Source organism: Euprymna scolopes, chromosome 10, assembly GCF_053919585.1.
Source record: "Euprymna scolopes isolate OS-2025 chromosome 10, ASM5391958v1, whole genome shotgun sequence".
Lineage (NCBI taxonomy): Eukaryota > Metazoa > Mollusca > Cephalopoda > Sepiida > Sepiolidae > Euprymna > Euprymna scolopes.
In genome coordinates this window covers 111318877-111341305 of record NC_136491.1, presented here as the reverse complement: position 1 = coordinate 111341305, position 22429 = coordinate 111318877, and the positions used below count along the sequence as shown (strand labels likewise).

At 33.4% G+C, this 22429-nt stretch overlaps 1 protein-coding gene across 1 annotated transcript in view; it reads right to left on the bottom strand.

The window, feature by feature from the left end:
- Positions 1–22132, bottom strand: part of LOC145286203 (actin-related protein 6-like) — a 55514-nt gene extending 33382 nt beyond the window's left edge. The window contains exons 1-6 of the mRNA XM_080135001.1: positions 21857–22132; positions 17958–18075; positions 6457–6525; positions 3745–3868; positions 821–962; positions 622–678 (exon numbers count right to left, since the gene is read on the bottom strand). Of these exons, the coding sequence (XP_079991127.1) occupies positions 622–678; positions 821–962; positions 3745–3868; positions 6457–6525; positions 17958–18075; positions 21857–21927 (581 nt within the window). The 5' untranslated portion in view covers positions 21928–22132. The remainder of the gene's footprint in view (positions 1–621; positions 679–820; positions 963–3744; positions 3869–6456; positions 6526–17957; positions 18076–21856) is intronic.
- Positions 22133–22429: the final 297 nt, after the last annotated feature.

Here is a 22429-nt window from a genome sequence, read left to right as displayed (position 1 = left end):
GAGAGGCATTAAATCTCTACAGTTTCAGGATAGCATTATCTGAAGATAGCGGTTTCAATTCTACCGAAGCAGGCCAGAAGATTAGTTGGCGAAAAACGTGGTGAGATAAAAACAACTATGGAAGGCAGAAATTACTGGGGATACAGTTACAAGATTCAGCATTTCTATCTGGTCATGGTTAACCATCTGAAGAAGGCCAGAGGATGATTAGGCCAAAACGTGGACCGTGTTTGCTATTTATCAAAACTGGTGGGAACCAAGCCACTGCTCAGCTACTTTGGATTTAACGGACTGAGCATATAGCTATCTTGCATTTTTTATTACTCTTTTACAGTGGTTGCTGTCAGTCCTGAAAGCAGCTTTAGTCTCAGTACATCTATTACGTTGGTAGCTATGTGGAGAACCATGGCTGGCTATTAGGTTTTTGTTGGAATTTTTTGGATGGTATGAATCGGTCTATGCCTACAATTAACCATTCGGTCAGGTCTGATACTATAGAGGACACATCCTTTTTAAATATGGAATGCAGAGGTAGATCAGATATAAATGTACGGTAGTGAAACAACAATGATGAAGATGAGAATAACAGTCCGCAAAAAAAAAAATGAATATGCTGATTACCTGTATGAAATAATTTCTTTAAGATGATTGGTCATTACTTTCCCTCCAACATTGATTCTGGAAAAAAAAAAAGCAAATAAACAAAAACCCGTTAAAAGTTTACATGCCATAAAAGAAAGAAGATAAGCCTTTCATTGTATTTTAACATTAATTAACACCAAAATAGATGATATGCTGTAAATAGATTTTGAATATTCACCTTTTCACGGCTGTTTTCATTTTCTTGCCCTTTAAATAAGGTACGAGGTGGCTGAAGGAGTAGCCAGTATCCAAAATCAAACTGGCCAGGGGTGACGTGCCTGTTTGATCTTTTCGATGTTTATAGTCAGACAACTGAGTCGCTACAATGAAAAAGTAAAAGAAAACATGCGAAACTTGTTCATTTTATATATATATATATATATATATATATATTTCATAATTCAGTAATTTAAATTTTATGATGTGAAACGGTTAAATTTCAAATCTAGAATTTTTATTATATGAAAGACAAAAAATACATTTCAAAAAGTATATTTCCTTAACCTATAGGTTTTCAATGTTTATCCATCTTCTCAGAGGAAAAAAGTATTAACAAATATTATAAATGATTTATACCTAATTTGCTAAATGCAATAAACATAGAAAATCATAATTAAAAGCTTTTAAAGTTTTTAAATCATAGAGTAAGGGAAAATTAGAAATTGGTTCAGAATGAAAAGGATATTGAATCCAAAATGTATGGTAAATCCTGAAGTGAGAGTTTTTGGTAGCAGGGAGGTAATAATCATTGGATTTGCATACCAGTAGATTTATTGCATTACATTATTCTGAAGTGTGTGTGTGTATATATATATATATAAGAAAAAAATTAAAGATATAAAAATATATTTTACAAGAATTTATTATTTGACAGGATACTCCAAAAAGGTATATTGTATATTGAAATTTCCTTAATCTGCAGAGTTTCAAAAAAATGCATTCCTCACATCAGAGGAAAGATATTAGCAAATGAATATTATTGCGAAGCTATGTATTTGCTGATACTGGCATTAATTGAAACAGAATTACATGAAAACTAGTCATAAATGCAAAAAAAAAAAAAAACGTTTTTCTGCAAAGGGTTTATAAAATGGGGGGGAAAAATTTAAGATATCAGAGGATACATTAAAAGTCAAGGATTGCAAAACTAGATAAAAAGATATAGAGATCTAGTATTATCAATATGAAAAGTGATAGGAGATAATGTTCCCATAGGAAAAATCTGGAAGTATACTATATATATATATATATACTAGCAGGTGCCTGACATTGCCCGATCGTAAATACGCTTAAATATGAGACTTTGATTAATGCAGATTTTGTATTTATTATTATAATTGGACCCAATATATTGTGATTATTTAAAAAGTTAAAAAAAAAAAAATGATTCATGCCATCGAGAATTGAAACCAAAACATTTAACTTTTCCTTTGTTGTTAATATATAGGTGCACTTCTTTAATATATATTAGTGGCCTGGCAAGGCCACAGGGGAAACAACTGAAGTAGCGAAACCAAAAGTGCCTGTCAGGACACTATATATACAAGTATAGGTAAATTTGGGCATATTTTCTTGGTTTGAAAATATAGGTTCTTTTTTATCAATTGTCATAAAATTTTAACCATAGAATAGTATTATAATCTTCAAAAAGCCTGCAAATTTTCATGTAGTTTCGTCCCATAGAACCAAACATATGAGCATTTCAATATTCAATTTGGTTAAGAGTATAGATATATCCATATATGGATATACTACCTTTTTTGGCAATTTTATAAGTTTGAAATTTTGGTGACTATTGATCAGAATTTAACACATGAAAGCTTGTTGGAAAACTAATGAGCTTAATTATATAGTGGGCTATGTGACATTTGCCCTTAAGGTCACATTTATAATTTTGCTTAATACTCGGAAAAATATTTTTTTGCAGAAAATTTAAATGCGATAGTCATTTTCAGCACACCCAAAAACCTATAGTAAACAAGTTTTTTTAAGGTAGATTTTGTGTTAATTTACCAAGCCACAATTACCAAATAAATACCACCCCTAAAAAAAAAAAAAATAAATAAAAAATGCTCCCCGCCAAAAAAAGTGTCTATAAAGTGGGTGTTCATTTTACGTTAAATTAATATAAAAAAGTGATATCCCACTTTTTGAAACAATAATTTCTTCATATTTTGGAACCTACTCATTTTGTGGGATTTTAACTGTTATTTTCGTTTTCTGCACCTTTGAAAACCTATAATAGTGGTAATTTTAAAGGACTTTTTGTGGGTGGAAAGATACTGCACCTTTACCAATGTTTCAACCAGAGTCATTTGTTTTCCTAATTTTGCATATGAATGACAAAATATCTGTTAAGTGAGAAAAATTATTTCTTTATTTCTTTAATTGATAAATTTAAGTAGCTTGGCTCTGGCTTTAAACTTCTGATCTCGGCGACGTTAAGGGTTAAAAACTAAAATAAATATAAGGAATGAAAAGTTTTGAAAAACCAACCAAAGGAAAAAACAGAAAGAAATTATTTTATCAAAATAAGTTAAAATTAAAAATAATAATTGAAAATTTTTTTAAATTACCATATATTTTGGCATATAAGACGACCCTTAAAGTTAAAAAATCATCTTTAAAAACCAATATTTCATTAGATACCGGGTGTTGCAATCTCTAGCATAGGCTAAACAAACATGGTTTCGTGATTTAGCAGTCGTCTTATACAACCGATATATGATAAATTTATTAAAATTTGCTCCAATTTTGTAGCTTGTCTTATCTGACGGTCGCCTTATACGCCGAAATATATGGTAATTAATTTAAAGCCTTATTCCCCTCTTTAGGCAAAAAGAGAGAATTTTAGAAATTGTAGATTGATATTAGTGTCAGTGTTTAACATTAACAGTATGGAACACTGATTTTGCCATAATAAACAAAAAACCTAAGATAAATTATCTGTTTAAGAATAACATAATGATGCAACGGCCAAGACATTTCATAGACTTAGTTATTTTGTCAATGCAAACAAAACTGGATTTTCGAATAATGAATTTCAAAGGAGAGAGAAAGAGACAGAAGGGAAAGAAGAGTGGGATGTCTTTTGGTGCTTACCATTTGTTCGGTAAATGGCTTTGAATTGGTAATCTTCAAAGAATATTTCTTCCATGGCTTCTTGAATAGAAAGGAAATTAAACTGTGGTTCTGTGATGAGAAGGGTAGTTTCACTGAAATTCACCTGGAAAGAGACCAAAGCAAAAATAGATTGTGTGACGAAGTTGAAATCATCGAGGTAAGAGATAGGGAAGGGTGAAAGATTAGGATTTATGTACATAAGAATACTTTGATAAGTATGTTTTAACTTAAATAGGGATGGTATAATAAAATTGTGGGGTCTGCGTTCGCGCCTGGCCTCCATATAATGGAGATAGTCACAAACTTTAATAAAGACTTTTCATATCTATCTGCGTAAGTATACTTTGATAATTATGTTTCAGTTTGAAGAAATATGGTATAAAAAAATTATGGGGTGTTTGTTTGCACCTGACTTCCATAGAATGAAATATGTCACAAAGTTTAACAAGGTTTTTAAATATAGATCCACAGAATATTGTGATAAGTGTTTCAGTGTGAACAGGTATGGTATAATAAATTATGGGGTTTATCTATTTTATTTTTACTTTCATCATATTTTGCTTTGGTTTTGATACCCCCCAAATTAAACCCAAATTTACAACCCTTCCCACAACCCTATCATACTTTCATAAATCAGAGTCCATTTTCTGTAGGCTGTTTTTGAACCCAGTCAACGACGGGTACTTTTGCTAGTATATATATATATAACTGCTAACTATCCACTAGATGGTTGAAGGCTAGTTTAGTTGCATTGAAGAGATGTATGAGTAATTCCATGTCAAATCATTTAGGGATTGTTATAAGAAATTCTGAAAATCTGAGCATGTAACTCTAAGTGGTTTCCAATTGAGAATGTTTTAAACTCCTATCCTTACATCATCACCGCTCTGATCCCCATCTGGCATCAATTGTGATGGATGGCTCTCGTCTGGGTGAGGCCCCGTGTTTTGACAAGCTTCTGGGTTTGACCTTTACTCCTGATCTGAAATGGAACACGTACATCAAGTCTGTTGCCAAGGTCGCTGGAAAGATGGTGGGATCCTTCTACCGCTCCAGAAGATATCTCACTACTGATGCAATTCTCTATCTATATAAAAGCCAAGTACGTCCAAGGATGGAATACTGTTGCCATATCTGGGCAGGAGCTGCTAAAAACAGTCTATCCTGCCTTGACAGAGTACAAAATAGACTTCGTGGCTTAGTGGGGGATGCCCTTTTCTCTACCCTGCAACCTCTCTCCCACAGAAGAGACGTTGCGAGCCTGTCCTTGTTTTATCGTTATTTCCATGGCAGATGCTCGTCTGAACTCCAATCTCTGGTCCCCCCTCGCCAATCTTTCACGAAAAACACCCGTCTAGCTGAATCCACTGTGAAAAATTTCCCCCACTCTATATCTGTGCCTAAATCAAAACGCGGATTCCATGAACAAAGCTTCTTTCTTAGAACTGCATGCCTGTGGAACTCTGTTCCGTCTGCCTGCTTCCCACCGGACTATAACTTGGATGTCTTCAAGTCCAATGTTAACAAATTCCTAATGAACCGCCCCCTTAAGTAAACATTTCAGCAAATCTCCTCACTAACGTAACGTACATGCAATAACCCTTGTCCCTGAGTGGCTTCCGGGCCTTGATAAGTGGTGATCACTGTGTAAAAAAAAAAAAAAAATCAAACAACATTTTAATAATTATAATTTTTTAAATGTTTTCAGTTTGGAACATGATGTGATCCTGAAAATTCACTCAGGCAAGTTTTTTGACCTGACAAATAAAGCCTTCTATTTGATTTTATCAGATTTTCAAACTTTTCATATAGGCACCAATATGGGGCAAAAAAGCTATGTAGCTGATTGGGTGCCAGGTTTTTATCGTTTGGACATTCATGCAGACATTATGAAATACCTCTTGGATAAAAATGGTAAAAAGTTCTTATTTTATTTACTCAGTGTCTATTCAAAGCTAGGTCTTTTTTCTCGATTTCAGTTTTTCTTATATCCCCCCCCCCTCATCTTTGCTTTCTAAAATCTCAATTTGGAATTATCTCCCTTATTCTTTCCGACTGTTTTCCAGATGGTGTCATGAGATTGTCGCTTGTACTTTAGACATAAAATTTGATTTTCTTATTTAAAAATAAAACTATTTGCTCAATTTTAAAAATTTGCTGAAACATGCAGCTGATAAAGTGTGGAGATGAATATTTGGAGAACCCGACCCTTTTGCAGATTTCTGATTTGTACACGCTTTCAAATAAAGAGCATCGATGCTTGTCCAGGCAACCCCTCCTTATAAAACAAAAAGAAAAATAAAGAAAAATCTTTATAAACGTACATACCTATGGCAGAAAGAAAATATCATATACAAAAAATCACATAAATTTATCGAGTAGTTTTATTTTTATAAAGAAACTTATTTTTAAGCAAATTTGAGTTTCTCCAAAGCCCCCCCCCCTCACCTCCCTCCACCTACTCTATGTTAAGAATGGTTTTCTGAAAACAAGCAAAAGTTTGACTCTTTTAGAATTATCTCCTTTGTCGTCCAGAGATTGTCAATTAGCTTGGCCCATCATGTTTTAGTTGTTAAGAAAAACAATGGTTACGACACTATGCAACATATGATGCTCTTTGTTAGAATTATCACAAAGATTTTACTGAATAAAATGTCTAAAAAGTTTTACTGATAAAATGACTTCATTTACCTTGAGGACATCTTTACCAAATAAATAGTCCCATACTTGTTTTTCAATTTCCCAGTTGACAATATAACCCTGCAAAAAAAAAAAGAAGAAAAACGATAATAAACAACAAAATACTTTGAAAAAATACAGTTTCTTTCTTTCTTTTTTTTTTTTTAAATAGAAATCACCCCCCCAACAAGGTGTGAAGCCACTTGCTGTAAGGAGATAACAAGAACAAAAAATAATTAGTGCAAAGACAGAAAATGCGTATTGATTTCAGTCTTGAAAAGATCATCACTATACATAAGAGGAAAACAGCCAGCAGGAAGAGAGTTCCACAAGCCTGCAGTTCTTGGAAAGAAGTTACTGGAATAGGAAGCTCTATTACAATGAGATATTAATGATGGAGACCACTAGACCAATGAGTGAAAAGAGCTGGAACAAAAGAAGGAGTGAATAGATTCAGACAATTCTGAAGAACACATGCCATAATAGTATTTACAAAAAAGACTGAGATTAGCAACATCACATCTGTGAGAAAGTGGTTGCAGACGAGAAGAAATTGCAATACAGATTTCCATCCAACAAAAGTTGGTGAATATTACTTTGAATTAAGACAATATACTCTCATATTCTCCACGGTTTCGTATTGAGAACCCTACAATTGTTAATATATAAAGAACATCTCTACAAAAACCAAAATATTTCTCTTCAAGAACGACGAGCTAAACTTTGATATCACAATCAAATTAGTGGACAAAGGAGAAGCCATAACCATCATGGACACCGTTAAATATATCGAGGAAGCTGAAACCCAACTCAAAGACACAAATTTCTCCAAAATACTCCCAGAAGACCATACATTCAGCTATAAACTAGAACTCACGAATCTTATCAAAAATCTCACTCCTTGTTTTTCCAAGATCATTACTTCCCTCATCCCCACAAATCCTAAAGCAGCTAACTTTTACACTATTCACAAACTTCACAAACTCATAACAAACACAGACACTACCACCGCTACACCTCAAACTTTGGCCCTCAACCCCGACAATATTTATGAACTAGCAAAATCCCTTACCATCTTACTCCCTGGTAGACTCATAATATCAGGTTTTGGCACCCTAACAGAATATATCTTTGGATATGTAGATAAAATTCTAACCCCCTTATTACTCAACATCCCTAGCTATATTAAGGACACCACACATTTTCTCAACACTATTGGACAAATCGACAATCTTTCACAAGAAATGATTTTAGTAACCTTAGACGTATCAGCTCTATACACTAACATCCCTCATGACGAGTGAGTAGAAGCCTGCAGAACATTCCTCCTTCACAATAATTTCCCCAACGACAAAATAGAAGACATTTGTAAGCTTATATACTTCATCCTCACACATAACAATTTTAAATTTAACAATCAAAATTATCTTCAAATACAAGGAACAGCCATGGGCACTAAAATGGTCCCTAGCTATGTCAACATTTTTATGCATATGCTAGAAACCAAACTCCTTGAAAACTTCCCCTTCAAACCATCCCATTATTGCCGATACATTGATGATATTTTTTTCATATGGCCACATGGACTAACCAACCTAAAGAATTTCCACAAATACATCAATAATTCACATAACAATATAAAATTTACCATGGAATACTCATACAACTCCATCCCATTCTTGGACGTCACTATCATATCCCATAACAATAGATTATCTACATCCCTCTATATTAAACCCACTGATAATCAGATATTCTCAATTTCTATAGCAACCATCCATTAAACCTAAAAAAATCTATCATTTACAGTTCATGCATATGAATAAAACGCATCTGTTCCGACCCCCTAGACTACATACACCATATCACAAAGCTTACGCAAAAATTCATCAATAATCAATATCCCATTAAGTATATTAAACAAGCCATAAAAAAACTAATAAAATTGACAGATCACGTTTCCTCCAGTACAAACAAAAAAACATTAACAAACGCATCCCCATGGTTTTCAACCATGGTCAACACATGCATAAAATTACAATGCACCTAAAGAAAACTTACAACAACCTAAAAAATAACCCCACTATTAAGTCTATATTTTACCTTCCACCAATTAATGCGATCAAACAACCACCCAATCTCTCAGCCTTACTCACCCGCAAAAACACACACAGCAAAATGGTAATTATAGATGCAATAAACCGTGATGCCTTATATGCATACACCTAAATACTACACTACTATTCAACATACCTGAAAGTAACACTCACATAAAACCACCGCATCTAACATGTGACAGTTCTAATGTCATATATTATATATATTGTTCCATTTACAACAATGGAGGATATATTGGAGAAACTCTGACATATTTTCGAATCCGCCTAAACAATCATAAAGCGACAATCAGACAAAAATCCCCCACCCCACTAGCAAACCACTTCAATTTACCTGGACACACTATAGACAATATTAGATGCTTCTTAATAGACTCAAATTTCCCATCAACAAAAATACGAAAACAAAAAGAAATATAATGGATCATCCGACTAAACACTCATAAGACAGGTCTTCATACAGACCTTGGCCAGCTTAAATTCTACAAATACTTAAAAAAATAATTAAGTAACACAATCACCTACACATACATATATATTTATACGTATGTATTAACTTGTTCTTGTTTTATATTGATTTCAATATGTATATTTTTTTTTTTTTTTTTTTTACATAGACGTCACCACTTATCAAGGCCGATAGGCCACTCAAGGATAAGGGTTAAAGAGTGTAGAGTAGTCAAAAGGACAATGTAGTAATCGATAGTAATGGAAGTTCGGTAAATTTGTTAACCTAAGTGGAACGGCTCATCAGAAACTTGTTCACGTTGGACTTGAAGACAACCATATTATAGAAAGCTGGAAAGCAGGAAAACGGAAGACAATTCCACAGGCGTGCAGTTCTAAGGAAGAAACTTTGATCATGGAATCTATGTTTAGGTTTAGGTACAGATAAAGAGTGGGGAAAATTATTGATAATGTTTTCAGCTAGTCTAGTGTTTCTTGTGAAAGTTTGGCGAGGGGGGACCATAGATTGAAGCTCAGTTGAACACTTTCCATGAAAATAACGATAAAGCAGAGACAAACTCGCAACATCTCTTCTGTGAGACAGAGGTTGCAGCGAAGAGAAAAGGACATCTCCCACCAAGCCACGAAGTCTATTTTGAACTCTATCAAGGCAGGACAAGTCTTTTCTAGCAGCTCCTGCCCATATGTGGCAACAGTATTCCATCCTTGGACGTATCTGGCTCTTATATAGATAGAGAATTGCATCAGCAGTAAGATATCTACTGGATCGATAGAAGGATCCCACCATTTTTCCAGCGGCCTTGGCAACAGATTTGATGTACGTATTCCATTTAAGATCAGGAGTAAAGGTCAAGCCCAGAAGCCTGTCAAAACTTGAGGCCTCCCCAAGATGAGAGCCATTCATTTCAATTGATGCCAGATGGGGATCAGAACGTTGATGATGTAAAGATAGAAGCTTGGTTTTAGATGCATTAAAAGTAACCAGCCACTCCTTTCCCCATTGTACAACGTGATCAAGATCAGAGGAGAGAGAATCGGAGAGAACTTGGTCGTTTACTGTCTTAGATGTGCTACCATAGATGGTAGTGTCATCAGCAAAAATGTCTACGAATGATGTAAGGATGTGATTTGGAAGATCATTAATGTAGATCAGGAAAAGAGTTGGGCTCAGGATCGACCCCTGAGGGACTCCAGCATTTATACTGTGAGCTTCTGATTTTTGCCCATCAACTACTACTCTTATGAACCTATGTATATTCCATCTTTTCGTTTTATAGCTAACACACATATTATTTTCTTGTTATTCTTATCATTACATTATTTATCATTATTATTTTTATTTTTCTTCTTCTTCTTCTTCTTCTTCTTATTATTATTATGATTATCATAATCATCATTATTACAACTATTATTTGCGTTATACCTAACCTTTTATCTGCACCATTTTCCTATATATATATATAAATAAAATGAACTCATTTTTCCCCGTCTGATTTTGACATTAATAGGATTAAAAATCAAGATATTTCATGCAAATATAATATGCACAAACGGCAGAACAATATCTAATGTGTGTTATAGGCTTATTATTTCTCAAATTCCTCGATAATCTAAGATTTCTATACTTTTTCTGCTGAGAAGTCACGGCCAAAATCGGTTAAGATCAATGGAAGTGGTAAAATATTTTCTCTCTAATAAATTCCTCCTCCCCCTGCCACCACTTAACACCGTTTGGGGATCGTTCACAAGGAACAGTTGAGAAGAGAACACCGGTTTGGCTTCGTAGTTCTTCCATGTGAAGTTATTTAAAATCATTAAACTAAGCTGCAATGCTCTGTGGCGTAGTGGTTAGCGTGCTGGACAATTCACATTATATTTTCACGTTCGCGCCGACCTACCGTTGTCGTTTTTTTGTTTTTTTTCCTAAACAACTGGAATGGACTTTTCTTGGTGGCCGAACTGTTAACGTTGCAGATGTTTTTTTTTTTTTTTCACACTTTATTTTCCTACTTTTACTCATGACTTCAGGTTTGATCCTTCCTACTTACCTACCATAACATTTTTAAAACTCCCCCCCGTCCCGGAAACAAACACTCGGGCAACGCCGGGTACCCCCGCTAGTATATATGTATGTATGTATGTATATATATATATTATATATTATATATATATATATATATATATATATATATATATATATATATATATATATATGTGTATGTATGTGTATGCGTATGTATATATGTTTACATCGTTAGCTTCATATCTCTACTTTCACTCACTTTATTTTATATATGTCTTTAAATAGTAAATGATATTTGTGTTTGATAATATAAGTATGTGCATGTGCACATATATATGCATGTATGTGTTTGTGTGGGGATATGTATGCATATATCTGTATATATATATATTTGTATCTTGTTTATATATGTATATGTAGGTTATGTGGATATGTCGTAATATATATATATGTATATGGATGTATAAGTACGTATATGTGTGGTTGTATATATGTGTGTGTGTATGAATATATGTATGTATGTATATGTATGTGTATGCATGTGTGTGTGTGGGTATGTATATATGTACGTAATATCTACGAGGCTAGTTACCTGCTTGATTTGTTTCAACTATCATTTATATTTACGTATGTATATGTATGGTTATATATATGTATATATATGTGTGTGTATATGGTTGTATATGTGTGTACATGTTTGTTTATGTACGAATGTCTAAATATGTGTATATATATATGTATGTGTATATGTATGTACATTTGTGTGCATGTATGTATTTGCTGGTATGAATATGCACACACAGTTTTAGGTGTAGACCTTAATATTAAGCATGTATAAATACATTAACTTTTTTTTATTATTTATAATTTATATATATATATATATATATATATATATATATATATATATATATATCATAATTTATATATATATATATATATGTGTGTGTGTGTATAATTTATGTGTATGTTTCTATGATATATTTATGTGTGTATGTATATATGTACATTTCTGTCGATGTAATGTATAATTATGTTGATGTGCACATCTTTGTACTGCTTTACATGCTCTTGTATTTTGATTTATGCTTATATATTTGTATGTGTATGTATATGTGTATTTATATATAATATATATTTTATATGTATGTATATGTATATACATGTATATATTTATGTGTATGCGATTGTATGTATATATGGTATGTGTGTACATGTGTGCATATGGATATATATGCATGCATGTATGTACGCATATGGGTGTAGATATGCATGCCTGTATCTGTACTTTCCTGTGTATGCATATGCATGTGTATGGGTATGTATGCATGTATGTGTGTATGTGCATGCGTGGATATATGTTTATGCATATAATTATTTATATATAATTTGTATGTATGGGGAATGCATATATATGTATGGTTGTTGCATGTGACTATGTATTGGTAGGTATGCGTATATATGGGTGTTAATTGTGTATGCATATATATCTGTACACTTATGCACATATTTTTTATGTAACAGCTACGATTGGTCTATGGTTTAAATATAAATATTATTATTTATACTTTATTACTATTATTATTATTATTGTCATTATTATCAGAGTGACTTTCGAGCGAAGAGCACATACATTTAAGTACTTGCTCTGATATTATCCTTGGACTATGTATGAGAATTCCTTCGGGACTGAGACAATTTTCTTTTAGGACCGTGACTATTTTTATTCTCATTTAATTACTTATATTAATTTTATTATTATTATTATTTATTTATTTACTTATTTATTTTCGTCCCTATCCTGCGTGCCATCTCTATAGAGGGGAGGACGGAATTTACTCCACATTAAAAAGCTGACATTGTCTTTAACTCTGCCCTCTTCGGGAGTTTCATTATTATTATTATTATTATTTAAAACTATCACCTTTTGTTATTAATACTTTACAGTACTATCATCAATATCATAACTATTAATTACATTATTGTTACCATGTAACAATTTCAATTCCAATATACATATTGAAATCAATTACATCTCATTTTTGCCGTTTCAATTAAACGCTATTATATTGCAACATTTTAAAAAATAAAAAAAAATAAAAAATACAATCTTCTTCCACAAACGGCTAAAATAATCCACGTGAACTTTTTCAAACATGATTGCTAGGAATAAACGCTGTCCACACTACAATTTTCCAGTTTTTTCAACGACTTTCTTTTTCTTTTCGATAATTTTTTGTGACCAAGAGCGGAGGTCCACTTGAAATATAAAAAATAATAAAAATATTAAATACAAAAAGCAACATCGTTTTTCATGCTTCAAAAAACCCTCATAACCTTTAAATCACTATCCTAGAAGCATACGTGGGCTTTTAACATTATATACACACACACACACACACACATATATATATATATATATATATATATATATATTAGTGTAATGGTTAGGAGCTTTGACTGTCATACAGGCGGTCAGGTTTCAATCCTGGCTTTAGGTAGTTGCCTGTCTAGCCACACTGATGAGCTGTGAAACCGTGAAACAGTTCTGTATGTGGATGACTATAATGCTCCTTATCTTGAGTTGAGCATATTGAGAAGTAATATACGAATTACCATTAGCGTATAAAGTGATGCTCTTTGTGTAAACAAATCGAGCTTAGGTATTTCGGACGATGTCAAAACATCGTTAATTCACAACTCGCATAGCAGCTGCCGATTAGCGCAATGGTTAAGAGTTTTGACTGTTGTACAGGCGGTCGGGTTTCAATCCTGGCTTGAAGTAGTTGCCTGTCTAGCTGCACCGATGACCTGTGAAACAATACTGTATGTGGATGACTATATATATATATATATATATATATATATATATATATATATGTGTATATATATATATATATATTTGGACTTTGGTAGAATGAAAAAAAGAAAAGAAAAAGGAGATATTTCAATTATATAGATATAGTAACATTTTGATCTTTTCTTTAGCACAATTGTGGCAAATGTACACTGATGAAGCCTTTTTATAAGTGTTTTTAATATTTTGTATATGAAAATACATATTTTCAGAATGAGTAGAAACAATTGTCTCATAATAAAGTGTACTTGGATGAAATCTAGAATATTTTCTGATTAATTATTATTATTACTAGCAGGGAGACCCAGTGTTGCTCAAGATTGAATGAAGATCAATGTTTCACACGTCCAATACTTTTGTCATCAATCAAATCAATTCTAGTTGGGGATCCATAACAGTGCACAGGAAGGAAGCTTCACATGCCTCCTTGCAGTGACTTAGTCCACAATACATTGTAGTCTCCATTGCCATGTAAAGAATCTGTTTATTTTAGAAAATTATTTTTTCATATATAATGGCTTGAATTAAAGTTTAATATGCAAAAGTTAAGTATCATCGTTCAATTGTGCTCTAAACAGAAACATTCATTTCGAATGTGCCTCTGTCATATCAAAGAACCTATTGTTGATTTTATATGCCGGGCCTTTCTACTTGTGTGGTGTTAGTTTTTAATAGTTATATTTTGCGTTATTTTGAGGGGAAAATAAATTAACTCTGTTATATATAAGCTGCACACAGACTACTTTTCATTCTGTCGAAGTGTCATTTTGTCAGTGTTGTCCCATAAAGAGATATACTTAAATATCTGCAGAAATGTGAGGCGTGTACTTACTTTTGTGATACACCTATATATATAAAAGGCAAAAGTAGTGAGCATGTTTTTGTATATTCGCGAAATGCTTTGGGAAGGGGAGGGGGGGTCTCGACCATGTTACTATGTTTTAGAACTTTTAATATACTCCTTAGATTATAATATCTACGATTTACAAATGGACATCATCTCTACATTTGTTTTGATCGATTTTTATAAAATTCCCTCTATTCCGTCCTTTCATGTGTTTTTCGTATAAAAGCGAAAATAATCAGAGCAAAGTAGGCCGTTTGGCTTTCCTGCCAGGAACGTTTTGAAAGCAATTAGGTTTGATCAATGTTGGGAAAACCCTTCATATCAGACAATTGTTATTCATTTGCGAGTTCCCTCTTTATCAGGGGAGCGTGGTTTCCCCAACATCGTGGGGAAACAAATAAATGAAACGGCAGAAAGCTGAACTGGCCTTCAGTCAATGTTCATTTCTGCGCCTGCGTAAACTCACTTATGCAAGTCAACTTTTTAATTGTTAAATTTGAACGCTTTTCACTTCCTCTCACCTCGTAGCATAGCAATAAGATCTGAGCTTTTCTTTCACTTTCTTCTTTTCCACCTTCGCGTCACGGGTTCGAGCTTGCCTGCCTATTAACACTTTTTACCCTTACCCCAACAAACACCCGGGCAACACTGGGCATCCCTGCTAGTTTATATGTGTGTGGCATCCGTCAGTCGAAACGACTATGGATCAGCGCCGTATTAAGATGTTGCCTGTATGCATCCTTTTGTGTGACTGTAGAAACCAATTCTTGATTTGCATAGTCTGCCACAGCCTTGACATACGAAGGTTGTTATGCAATTTGCCGCTTCGTCCGGCTGTTCCGCCTGTACACTCGCTCTTTTCCTAGCTCTCTTTGCAGCGTTTTCAACATGGAGGGTCCACTCGCTAATGATAATCCCTTGGCGTATCATTTTCCTCCAGACAGTTCTGTCAGCTGCAGAGGCTTCCCATGTATTCCTGTCCACCGAGAGAGCCTTCATGTCACGCTTGCAGACATCCCTGTAGCGAAGATGGGGTCGCCTCCTCTTTCTTGAGCCTGAGGCAAGCTCGCCATAGAGAAAGTCTTTAGGGATGCGCCCATCATCCATCCTGCGCACATGGCCCAGCCAGCGAAGACGTCGCTCACGCAGTAGGGAGTAAATGGATGGGATGCCCGCTCTCTGCAGAACATCAGTATTACTCACTCTGTCCTGCCATGTGATACCAAGTATCCTACGTATACACCTCATATGGAAGACCTGGAGTTTCCTCTCTTGTGTTGAGTATGTAGTCCAGGATTCACTCACATACAGTAGAACACTGAGGATGCACGCTCTGTAGACAGTCATCTTGGTGGAGGTGGTAAGGTGCCTGTTTTCCCAGACTCTTTTAGTTAGTTTAGAGAGGGTTGTTTATATATATATATATATATAGCTTAATTTAAAAGGAAAAGAGAAAGTTCAATTTCACAAAGGAGACTTATCCGGATAATGTCAAGCTCAATAATATATATATATATATATATATATATATATATATATATATAATTGCATAACTATATGTATCTGAATGATAGTTTTAATTCATGTTCAAATGTATACAAATGTCTTGAATAGAAATACACTCATGAGGATCAGATTTACCATGAAACTGCAGTAAATGTTAAGTCCATTTTAATATTTATTATTGCTAGGTATCTTATATGTATATAATCATTGTTTATTTGTGTTACACAAATAAATATGTAAACAGAACATTTAAATAAGTTTCAATAATGGTTACATTTTTTTAGAGTTTAAATGTTAATTTAGATGCATTAACAGTTAATATTTGTCAATTGAATTATCTCCTCTTTACTCATTGGTCATTTAGAGTGTTTGAAGTTAGATGGCTCTGCCTGGCAGTCAATTTGCATAGGTGGTGCCATGTTTTCTATAACACTTTTTTCAACTTTATGTGTCTCCCCAAAAAGACAAGACAGGTCGGGTATAAGGCTTTTAAATATAGGAAGCTCTAGCTCCCCTAAAAAGTACTTTATTTATCATTGTGTCAGAACATGACATGATACAGAGATGGCAAATTACTGTTACCAAACCTAGACGTGCTGTGCCTCTCACTGATCGTCCATAGAAAAACTCAAAGGCGCCCCAGTGACACTTACGTTGTTTCTTTTGCTACAAACATCACAAAAGAGAGGCCCTTCTTCCATTCTGCTTTTCAAAGTGGAGTAGAACCTTTCTAAATATATCAAAATGTAAAGAAATGAAATTAATTGGTTCTCGTCCAGAATTCCACCTATATCAAAAAAACAAAAATAAAGAAAAATCTGTATGATGTATGTCCCTGTGATGAAACAAAAATCTCATATTCTAAAAATCACATAAATTGATCAAGTAGTTTTATTTTTAAGGAAAATTAAATATTATGAGTATCGGATGAGTGTTTGTCGTGCCTATCTTTTTGAAAAAAAAAAAAAAAATCAAGAAACAAGGGAGATAACTCAACAATAATTCAAAATTTTTGAGATTTATATTGTAATACTTACGAATTCCTATCCATCACTTAAAACTGATTTTCTTTATAAAAATAAAACTACTTAAGTTATATTTTGTTACACGTATGTACATCATACAGATTTTTCTTTATTTTTGTTTTTAATATAGAGTGAATTTTGGAGAAAAACCAATTATTTTTTTTTAAATAGATTTCCTTCATTTCATAAAACAAAAATAAATTCAAACAAAAAATATTTCTGTGAAGACTGCATTTAAAAAATGATTTAAGTAATTAATTAAAAAATTTAGAAAATCAAACTTTTTATTAAATGATTAAAACCATTTTTTTCCCCTTTTTTCTGAGACTTTTTTGATAATCAACTTATTTCATAAAAGACTTAATGTTTTATTCTCTTTATTTTGTTCTTGGTATTAACCTGAGGGGTCAGCCCCTTGGAGAGAGACAAAGTAGGTACATGTCTGATCTTGTTGATGGTTGCTGTGAAGTCTGAATCGATATGGGTTACATGGTTAGCAAAAGTTTTAAATAGAGAAACTTGTTCTCATCTTTGAAAACATAATTTCACAAGTTTAATTTACAAAAATTAGAAAACTTTAATACAAAAAAAAAAAAGAAAAAATGCTTCTTTGTGAGAAAGAAAAGTAAATATTACCGGTTCTAGAAAAGAGAAAAACAAGATATCTCACCTTTTGGAATGGAAGGAGGTAATAAAGTCCGGAAAGGTCTTTGCAGTCATCAATCTGGTCACCAACGAATATCCGAGTACGTACATTTTTGGCTTTTGATACACAGTTTGGAATAATCCTGAAGAGTGGGGGAAAAAAAAACATCATTACTTAGTAATTGGTTACAATGGTGTTCACACTTGTTAAGTAGAGTCGGCTTTTTCTCCTGCCTGCACTATACCCTGAAACAAGTTTGCAAGAGATGACTAACCAATTGCGATTTCACTGTCAAAGGCTGACCACCCGTGGATGTAAGAGTTTAGCCAAGTACTCCTTAGGTTGCTGTTCTGATTCCCAGCTGTCCACTTTTTTTTTTTTTTTTTTTTTTTTTTACATAGGCATCACCACTTATCAAGGCCCAAAGGCCACTCGAGGATAAGGGTTAAAGAGTATACAGTAGTCAATCGGACAATATAGTAATCGGTAGTAATGGAAATTTGATAAATTTGTAAACCTATATGGAACAGCTCATCAAAAACTTGTTTACGTTAGACTTGAAGACAACCATATTGTAGTCAGCTGGAAAGCAAGAAAACGGAAGGCAATTCCATAGGTGTGCAGTTCTAAGAAAGAAGCTTTGTTCATGGAATCTATGTTTAGGTTTAGGCACCAATAAAGAGTGGGGGTAATTATTGATAGTGTTTTCTGCTAGACGGGTGTTTCTTGTGAAAGTTTGGTGAGGGGGGGACCATAGATTGGAGCTTAGTCGAGCACCTGCCATGAAAATAATGATAAAGCCACATGCCCAAACCATTAAAGGTGTAACTGCAACAGGAAATACAGTATACTAGAAGAGGTACCCGGCATTGCCCGGTATTAAACGTAACGTTAGATTCTTTAAAAAAATGAAGTAAAAAAAAAAAATGGAAAGAAACTGAGACATATGCATGCTAATATTATGTTTTTTTTTTAAACAGTTCACTTCTTGTAAGTAAAAAAAAAAATACTCAAGCTGAGATTGAAACCAAAACCTGAAGACACTGAGTCAAATATGATAACCATTAGGCCAGCTTGATACGATCTTTAAAAAGTGTTTTCAAACCTATTTATTCTTAACATAATGAGAATGGTTTGCACATGCACACTGGTGAAACAGTTGAAAACCAGATAAAAATCCAATGACTCCCAAGTGTGAATTTTTCAATTTTTACCCCTTAGCAACCCTTTTTTCAGGATGACAACCAATTAAAAAGTTTTCCACGTGTCTGAATAAACTATCTACCAAATTTCAAGTCTGTAGATTAAAAGTTCATTGAGTATATAGGTTGAGAAGCATCCTCACATGCACATTCTCACTTTTATAGCATGTGGGCTTAATGTTGTTCCTGCTATAGTAATAAACAAATGCTCTGCTGAGCTTGCCCTTCTCTTCTCCAAACCCTATAACAAATGTCTTGAGATTCTTGCTTCTCTGATAATTGAAAAATTGTTGCTGTGATACCAGTTTCAAGAAATCTAGTAAAAGAACTGACTTGCAAAATTATTGTCCCATAAATCTCCTCCTACTCTTCACAAAAATCTTTGAATCATTAATCAATCCCGTGATAGATCATCACCTTGAAAATGTTGAACTTTTTTATCTATTTACTAAGGAGGTCATTGCTTATAAAGGCTCATTCAAGGATAAGGGTTAGTTAATAAGTGTAGGTTAGACTACGAGACAAAACCGTGATGAGCAATAATGGTAGAACTTGGGTACGGTTTCATTATTTAAGAGGATAGTTCAACTAAAAACATATTTACATGAGATTTGAAAACAATATTATAGGCAGTTAGGAAGTAGCCCTGCTGTATTGTGTTCCACAGACAGACAGTTCTAGGAAAGAAACTTTTCTCATGGAATTTCCGTTTAGTTTTGCAGAGTTTGTACAGATTTTTTCAATATCCATTTTCAAGGCCTTTTCAGCTCGAGCAGTCACACACAATTAGCGAACTATTTTCTCTTGCGAATCAATGTCCCCGCTCCCCATCCAAGCAATCTGGTCACCACTAACCAATCAGCAGGTGGGGCACATTGATTCTTTCTCTTCCATAAGGAACTATTTTAGCCTCCTTGTGGTTTTTTATCGAGTGCCTAAAAGAACAATTTTGGCATTGAAAACCGTCACAAATAAATAATTTGGCTATTACATAACCCTTGAAACCCCTTAATAATCTATTTTAACGAAAAAAAAAAATACATAGGAAAATCAATTTGGAGACTGGAGTGATTCTATAAAAATAGATCAAAAGAACATATTACTAATGTAATATTTCAAAGGGAAATTTAGGTACTTGTTAAGATAGAGTCGACAGATCTATCTTTTTTATGTGGTTTTAAGTAAAAACAACAGAACGTACTTAATTTTCATGTCGAAAATGGTAATATATCCACAAATTACGAAAATTTATCGAGTAGAAAATTATTTCTAGTTTTAACTTTAAGGAAAATTTGGCAAAATTGCATTTCCCTAGATGTGAAAACCTTGAAGATAGTGAATACAAGGGAATACTTATCTCCCTTTTCAATACTTGAAATGGCTGATGTAGTTTTTTTGGTATTATTTTAAAGTCTCTCTCACGTTTGTATAGAAAGTTTTATTTTTTTGTAGATTTCGGTGTGCTTTAAAAGAATATGAAAACTGTTTCCGTCACACATTTACCGTTTACATGGTATTAACCTTTGAACCCTGGAACTATTTTCCGTCATTTCACAGCCTTTGTTTAGGCTACGTGCGAGCGCACGGTAGCATAAACGAAGACTGTTACACTGTTACATGTGCACTCGCGTATCAAACTGCGTTCTCACATAGCGTAGTAATCTTTGGCAAACAATTTAAAATTGGATAAAAAAACAAGTAGTTTTCCAGATATTAAACCGTGTAATTCTATATGTTATCAGTGGTGGCCATTTTTGTACGCGCATGCGCGTCAAAATATGCGCGTACAGAAATGGCCACCAACTGATCACATAAAATTAGATGGCTTAATATCTGGAGAACTACTTGTTTACAACAAAAATATGCACATTATTGCGTGTATAGAAATGGTCACCACTGATAACATAAGGAATTACATTGCTTTGTTTGCCTAAAAAATATGCGTGTACAGAAATGGTTACCACCGATAACATAAGAAATTATACGTATTTGTATACAGATGTTTTTTTATCTTTCAATTTCCTCATGCCTTTATTGAAAGATGAAAGCAGACAAAAAGCAAACAAAAAAGCCTTTTAGCCAATAAACAAACATAAATGACTCCCCTCACTAGGTGACCAGAAAGTGGGTGCTCATTTTAATTTAAATTTACACGGAAAAGTGATCACCCATTTTTTGGAAAGTAATTTTTTCATATCATGAAAACTATTTTTCTGCGACGGAAACTGTTAGCCGATTCGTTTTTAGCACACCGAAATCTACAAAAAAAAATTATATTTTTTTATACAAACGTGAGACGGACCTTTAAGTAAATTTTTTTTTACTAAAACAAATAGCAGTTCTACTCCATGAATTTCGTAGTTTTTGTTATTTTCGCCATGACAAGCAGTACTGTTGTTTTTGCTTAAAACCACATATTAAAAAAAAAAAAAAAAAATCAATCTCTCGACACTATCTTAATAAGCACGGAAATTTACATTAATTAATACAATAAGTGTGTTAAATAGGTGTTGAAAAATCGACTTAATTCTCGTACGAAAGTGAAAACTCAAAAATAAACAATTGTTATTTTTTTTTAACGAAAAACACGTGGCCATTTTCACGACCGGCACTCATTATCCACCTGTAATTTTTTTTAAATAGAGCGATTTTATTGAAACCAATGACGGTAAAAGTTCACATTTAACTTTAGCAAACAAATGCTGACTGAAAGACCTTTACCTCGGTTGCTTATCGGTCGTATATCCAATTTTAGCGCTGCTACCGCCGTTGTCTAAGACAACAACCGCCATGATGCCGGAAAGAAGTCTAATAACAACGACTGTCGTAAAATGTGAATTTGTGTTGAAAAAGAGTTGACTAGTGAATGCAAGATTTGTAAAGTATATAAACGTGTCTCGTCTACGTTAATTCGACAACAGCGATAACGACAAAATTATAATAAATAAATATTAGAATATGAGGACCTATTTCTGGTCTTCTGTTTGAAAAGTTGATTTTTAACTTTGTTTTTTCAAATTATAAATTGACGGCAATCTTAAATACGCACCCAACATCTGATTTGAAACGAGAGGGGGAAAAAATCGCAAACATAGCTGCAGAGTGTCTCTCTCTCTCTCTCTCTCTCTCTCTCTCTCTCTCTCTCTCTCTATATATATATATATATATATATATATATATATATATATATATATATATATATAGTCATCCACACACAGTACTGTTTCGCTGTATCACAGCTCATCAGTGCGGCTAGACAGGCAACTACCTCAAGCCAGGATAAAAAAAATCCGA